Source organism: Otolemur garnettii, unplaced genomic scaffold, assembly GCF_000181295.1.
Source record: "Otolemur garnettii isolate 467f Iridium unplaced genomic scaffold, OtoGar3 scaffold00018, whole genome shotgun sequence".
Taxonomy (NCBI): Eukaryota; Metazoa; Chordata; class Mammalia; order Primates; family Galagidae; genus Otolemur; species Otolemur garnettii.
Genome location: NW_003852413.1, coordinates 4,144,575 through 4,151,638, shown reverse-complemented (window position 1 = coordinate 4,151,638; position 7,064 = coordinate 4,144,575). Strand labels below are relative to the sequence as shown.

General features: G+C 55.0%; 1 protein-coding gene across 1 annotated transcript in view; it reads right to left on the bottom strand.

The window, feature by feature from the left end:
• Positions 1 to 3,297: 3,297 nt before the first annotated feature.
• Positions 3,298 to 7,064, bottom strand: part of TMC6 (transmembrane channel like 6) — an 18,144-nt gene continuing 14,377 nt past the window's right edge. The window contains exons 18-19 of the mRNA XM_023511202.1: positions 4,963 to 5,030; positions 3,298 to 4,806 (exon numbers count right to left, since the gene is read on the bottom strand). Coding sequence (XP_023366970.1) covers positions 4,773 to 4,806; positions 4,963 to 5,030 — 102 coding nt within the window. The 3' untranslated portion in view covers positions 3,298 to 4,772. The remainder of the gene's footprint in view (positions 4,807 to 4,962; positions 5,031 to 7,064) is intronic.

Sequence of the window (7,064 nt, the reverse complement as noted above, 5' to 3'; positions counted from 1 at the left end):
GGTTGCTGTGAGCTGTGATGCCACAGTACTCTACCCAAGGTGACAGTTTGAGACTCTGTCTCAAAAAAAAAAAAAAAAAAAATAGTTGAGAGGCACAACAGAGCTCCCAAGCTCTCCAATGCAGTGCCCTTCTTATTCTATGCATCCAGTCACCAGTGTTGTCCAGTATGGCAGCAGGATGTGGCCAGGGCCTGCTCAAACCTGGTAGAGGACCACCACCACTCACCTAGCACCCAGCTTGATTGGACAGAAGAGAGTGATGAAGGTCTTTTGTAATTCACAGACATTTACCCATTTTTGTAAAACCACCGTAGCTAATGGTGGCACGTCCAGTGTTGGGTGACACAGCACTGTTCACAGAATTCCCAGCGGCATTTAGAAATCAAAACACTAGTCTTTGTCTTCTCAGATCTGTGACTTTGTGTGTGTTTAGTGTCAGCACTGCTAGCAGTCTCTCGAGGGCAGAGGCCCCGGTGAGCCCTCCCTCACAGACTAATAGGACGGGCGTCTCTTGGCTGCACACCTTTGGGCAGGGTGTGAACTCCAATATCAAGAAGATGGAACCATGCCCCCCCCACACACACAGGCTGGCCCCACAGTGAGGGCTGCTGGCTCCACCAACCTCTGGGAAGCTGAGCAGGAAAGCACTGAATGGCTCCTGATCAGGAGAAGAATGTAAGTGCTAGAGCAAGGAGGAAACGTGAGAAGTGGGACGGTCAGGAGGCACAGCCACCCTATCTGGGGCAAACTAGAGGCAGCCCTCAGTTCTGCGCGCCGGACCTTTCCATACCTGAGGCATCCAGTTTGTCCCAGGGCCTCGAGGGTCTCCAAAGGATCCATCGGTCTTCATGGAGGAGGCAGCGTTTGCCCCGGGCCCAGAAAGCCAAATTAGATTTTGACAGACTGGAGGACTCAGGACAGGCCTAAAGACCTGGGGCAAGGCCTCACATAACTGGCATCCAGTCGTTCTTGCCGTCTGGGATCAAGAATGCCACAGATGCAGACCTTCCCTCTCCATGTCTTAATTATTCTGGCAACACCACGAAGAACAGTAAAGGCAGGCCAGGCACAGGGGCTCATGCCCGTAATCCCAGCACTCTGGGAGTCCAAGTCAGTGGATTGCCTGAGCTCATAGGTTCGAGACCAGCCTGAGCCAGAGTGAGACCCTCCATCTTTAAAAAGGATGGGTGGTGCCTGTGCTCAGTGGGTAGGGCACCGGCCCCATATACTGAGGGTGGTGGGTTCAAACCCAGCCCTGGCCAAACTGCAACAAAAAAATAGCCGGGCGTTGTGGCGGGCGTCTGTAGTCCCAGCTACTAGGGAGGCTGAGGCAAGAGAATCACTTAAGCCCAAGAGTTTGAGGTGTCTATGAGCTGTGACACCATGGCACTCTACCAAGGGCAACAAAGCAAGACTCTGTCTCCAAAAAAAAGAACAGTAAATGCAGAAAGCAGGGTGCCCAGTGGTGGCAGCATGGTGGGCACAGCAGCTTTGTTCTAACACTGGAGCAGCCCCTGGAAGTAGAGTCGTCCTGGCCCACCCGACGGTGGAGCAGAAGGTGATGTGAGGTGCTAGGGACTACACGTGTTCGGTAAACAGGGGGAAACGGAGATGGGGGCACTTGAAGATTATCTGCAGGAACAGCCCCTTTGGTGACCCAAGACATGAATAGTACCATGACAGACACGCGGTGGGCTTACCAGCCCCACAATCAGGAATCCCGTGCAGGGACCGAGTGGCCTCGACTGCTCCCCACCGTCACGAAAACCAGACACACATTTCCAAATGCCTCCATGTGCCTCTGGCCTGAGTGTGCATGTTGTGACAGTCAAGTGCCAGGTGGGTCCCAGAGCAGGGATTCTCAGCCTTGGCCCATGCTAGCATTATAGGGAAGTTTTTGTCATCCCAAAGCCAGGAAATCCAAACCAACTCATCAGAGTCTCGGGAGTGGCCACCAGGCAGCAGTGTCCCTAAACCTCCCCAGTGGGTTCTGCTGTGCAGTCAGGATTGAGCAGCAGTGGCACAGAGGAGCTTTGTCATTCAGTCTGAAATGTCACTGTCAACCTCCCACTCAGACAGCCCTTGGCAATTTCCAAGTCTGAAATTGGTTTCATTGGGCAATTAGCTAGCTTTATTTTTTAGCAAACATAACGTCCTTTACTTCAAATCAACTGCTACATCTGCAGCGGACCTTCAAAGGAACACCTAACTGGGGTTTCAACCTGTGGGAGCTGCAGCCTGACACAGCACACAGGCTGTCCCGCAGAAACGTCCTGAGCAACAGCTTGCCCTTCTCCACCTTTAGCTGCTTGTGCTGGTTCCTACAGGAGCTGTGGGGCTGTGAAGTGGCTCCCCGAGTGTGGAGTCAAGCCTCACTATTACAAAGATGCCATCTGGATGGATTTGACCCAGAGACCCAGCTAAGACACACACTTCCTGGCCTGCCCACCCAGGTCCACCCAGCAGCATTCATGCCCAGAAATGCACCCCAAATCTGCCACCCAGGATCCATGCAGGCCATTTGCAGAGGTTCCTAATCAACACTCAGCTTGAATTGTCTACAAGCAGCTCAGGAAATCTGACCAGGGGCCGCGTCAGCTGCTGGCATCTCCCCCAGTGTCTGCAGAGCACAAGAGTATCCCATTGGGATTGTCCTCTGGAGACAGTGGTGGGTGAGAGTGGACCCAGCTTGGGGGACTGCTAGTGGCCAGTGGCTCTGGATGTGACTCTTCCAGGTTCCATTCTCAAATGCTGAGTGGTGGGACCATCTCCCCACCCAAGGTCATTCCTTAGCTTTGAGCCCACTCCCCTCAGGCTTAAAGCATCCCCAGGCTCCTCAAACTCAGCCTGGCCAGACCTAGGGTTCCCCACCTTCCCAGCCAGCCATCTGCCCCTTTGCCTTGGAGACACCCCTCCCTACCTCCTCTCAGCTCATTTGCAACTAAAATGTCATCATTTGGCTGATGTCACTCCCTAAATTTGCCTCCCTCCCCATGCCCCAATAACTGCTAAAGCATTACTTGCTAGTTGACTTACTGCTGTGGACACAGCCCCTGCTGGCCTCTCTCACCTCCAGTCCAAGCCAGGCCAGGATGACCAAGGGTAGCATCTCTGTGAGATGCAGTCCGGCCCCAACCAGCTGGGGCTAGGCCAGCAGAGGGTGCTCTGGCCCAGCTGAGCACCCAGGACTGGGACCTGTCCCTAGAGGTAGTCCCAGGCAGCCATGGGCACAGCAGCCACCAGCACCTAGGCACACCTGGGCAGGCCCAAGTCACAAGCAGAGTTCCAACAGATAAGCCCATTTTGCAAAAACTATTTAATCAGAACAAATAGAGGCAGGGTAGGGCAGGGTCCACTGGGGCACCCAAGCCCCACTTCTCCCACTTCCAGCTCCAGTCTGGGTGGGCTCCAGCTTTGCAAAGGAGAAGCAGAGTCACTTTGTCATCCTGGTGTCCTCGCAAGGTTACTGAGGGGCCAGCGTGGTCTCAGGTTGGAGTCTGTGCCATGGGGCAGTGAGCTACCCAGGGTGCCAGGTGAGCATGCCAGGCCCGCTGCTGTCCCACCAGGCTTCTCCTTCCCCTTCATCCAGGGGAGGGGTGGTCTCCTGGGTTCTACCAGCCCTGCCAGAAGGGGGCGTCAACAAGGATACCAACAAACACTGGCATCCCTCCAGCCAGGCTGGGCAGAGCCGGACCTCTCTGTGGCCAGTCCAGCCAGGGACAGGTCAATACCCAGCAGCCTCTATCTAAAACAGTGGTTCTCAACCTTCATAATGCCATGACCCTTTAATACAGTTCCTCATGTTGTGGTGACCCCCCCAACCATAAAATTATTTTTGTTGCTACTTTATAACTGTAATTTTGCTACTGTTACGAATCATAATATAAATATCTAATGTTACGTGACCCCCAAAGGTCACCCACAGGTTGAGAACCGCTGGGAAAGCTCTAGAGAGCTAAGGCCGAGTGAGGATGCTGTGGGACTCGCTGCTGATGTACTTGCTAACACGCGGTGCTGGACCTCATGAAGTGAGGCAGGTTCCAGGAATGTCACACAGTGCAGCCCAGTGGCAGCTAGTGCATCTAGGCGACATCTCAGTCCAGGTCTGTCACGAGCTCAGGGCCTCACACACAACAGCCAGATGTGGGGAAGCCAATCCCTCCTCCACATGAGAAAACTGAGGCCAGCCCCTGGCAGAGTCTCCATGAGCCCCAAAGGATGAGGCAGCACCCTGGCCTGAGGGTCCTCACGGCTTGTTCTGTGAGTCTTATTCTGTGACACTTAAGATGGCTGCTCTGTGGGTGCTGCTGCCCAGGCGAGGAGCCCTGGTGGCCACAGCCTCAGGCCAGCAAGAGTCTAGCTCAGGCTCCCTGAGGGGCCAGCCTCAGCCTGGGCAACCCCCAGACTGAAGGTGGGGGGTGATGAAGAAGGGGGAAGAAACAGGCCTCCATGTGCACACCCATGCATGTGTTCACAGTCTGTCTGTCTACCCCAGCTCCTGCGGTCAGCGTTGCACAAAGACAGACCCTCCCATAACGGAACGCTTTTGATCATGAGTTTGCATCTCCACCATTTTCCCTTCCTAGGTCTGACCACAGGCAACAGGTGAACGCTGTGAAGGCCAAGGAATGGACACTGGGCTCTACCCCAGTAACAGGGCACAGACCCACAAGGAGGAGGCCCAGCCGGCTGGCACCATGCGACTTACAAGGGGAGTGGCACAGGCAGCTGAGGGCAGCTTTCCTTTCCATTTCCTCCTCCCTCACCAAACTTCAACTTTCTTCCTTCCCCAAGTGCCCCGTACACCTGAGGAGGAACCACAGGGAAAGATCATCAGCAATCGTGCCTGGGCCAAGAAGGCTGCCCGCCCACAGACGGAGGCAGACGTCCAGGATGCTGTCCAGCCCCAGCCCCTCTGCCCACCTGGCTCAGAGCGGCCCCGACCCTTCTGTGGCCCCTCACCTACTCCTCTCCTTCCTCTCGTAGACGGAGTGAAGCTTGTTGATTAAGAAGATTTTGTCCTCTCCCTCCTAGAAAGGCCAGAACACAAAGGGGAAGGGGACAGCAGTTGTCTATTCATCAAGCCACCCGGTTCTGGTCTACAAAACTTATGATGTGTATTTTACATCACAAGCAGCAAAAAGCCAGAAGAGGTGAATGAGGCAGCAAAACAAGGATCAGGAAAAGCCAAGGCCAGGAAGCAGGCACATGTGTGGACCTAACCTTCCTAGTGGCCAAGGTGAGAAGGGAAATGTAATCACCGGCACAGCCAGGGCCCAGAGCCAGCCTGACTCAATTTAAAACTGGCCACCTACTAACTCTGCCTTGGACAAATTACCTGCACTCTGATCTCCATGGCACTGTCTGCATAGGGGCATAATGCTTTCCTATTGCTGTTGGATTAAACACCTCAAATCTAGTAGCTTAAAACAACACAAATTTATCCCCTTCCAGTTCTGAGATCAGAAGTCCAAAATGAGTCCCACTGTGCTATAACCCAGGGTCAGCAGGGCTCCTTCCCTCGGGAGGCTGCAGAGGACAAGCCCCTTGTGTGCCTCTTCTAGCTTCTAGAGGCCACCAGCACCCCTTGGCTCTCAGCCCCTTCCTCTGCTTCAAAGCCAGCAATGGCCAGTCGAGTCCCTCACATGGCATCACTCTGTCCCAAACTTCTGGCCTCCTTTTATCACAGATAAGGTGCCCAAGGTTACAGTGGGCCAGCCGGATATCGAGGACAATCTCCCATCTCAAGGTCAGCTGACCAGCAACTGCAATCCCACCTGCAGTCTCCATCCCCTGCAGGTGCGTGTCTCCTGTCACAGGGCGTGGATGCGTTTGGGGCCAGTGCTGGGTTGACCCAGGGCTCTTTGGACAATGAATATGGAAAGCTTATAAAGCATTCAGCTCAGACCTGTGCAGATAACCACCAAACGGATGGCAGTGACTGTCACTACTCAGCTTGGCCTGGGTTCTCTGCAGCGAGCAGCTGGCCAGGAGCCAGGCAGAGCAGTTCTGGTCACTTGGTAACCCTGTTGGACCCAGGAACACCACTTACAAAACATGCAAAGGGGACCACAGGCCCCTTAGCAATACCCATGAGCTGTTTCTGTTGAGCTGACTGCAGGTTCAGGGGGTGCCCCTGAGCTCAGATGCTCTGCCTGGCCCTAAAGAATCAGGGGCTGGCCCTGGGTGGACATGGCAGCCAGCATCTACCTGAAGAACGGTCCTCCCGATCCCTCCTGGAGAAAAGGTAAGTGGATCCAGGACTCTCCCCCTATGACTCCTAAGCCCTCCGCCCCACATAGCATCACTCTGAGGCTCACAAGGTAGGGCAGAAGTCATTTAACCAAAAACTCTCTTTGAGAGCTATAGCCAGGCAACCACCCCAGCTGAGACACCCAGGTATGGCTCTGCTTCCTGGGAGCTCACTAGACACAGAAACACGGAGGGCCAGGAGCTGGTGCGTGTTCATTGTTGACAGCCACAGAAAAGTGGGAGCTGCCCCTGCAAGCACTTCCCACCCGGGAACAGCTGCCCAGAGCCCTGCCCCCAGCACCAGCCAGCCGGCAGCAGGGCCACGTGTCTGCTGAGTGCTGAGGCCACGCCTCATGTGCCCTGTCCGGTCCTCGCCTTGGCATACAGCCAGCCGCTGACCTCCAACAAGCACTCCTGCCTGGTGTGAAACACACCTGGTGACATGGGCACCCCACGGCCCCTAAATGTAAAACTACAGGAAGAAAAGACAACATGGAAACAAGGAAGGTGACGACAGGGCCCTGGGGAGAGTTGGAGCCAACTGGCCTCCCCACACTGCAGCACACCAGCTGGCCGTGCCCCAGGAAGGTGAGAGGCCAACCTAGGTGACCCAGCTGGGAAATACTTTGTTTCCAATTTTATGAGCTGCCCGGTGGACAAGCAGGTGCTCCTCAGGGCAGAAGAGGGGCCACCCCCGAGAGGAGGGCGCACATCTGAGCACTATCCCACTCACCAGCTCACTCCCACAACAAACCATAGGGTTGGCTCGGCGCCTGTGGCTCAAGAGGCTAAGGCGCCAGCCACATACACCT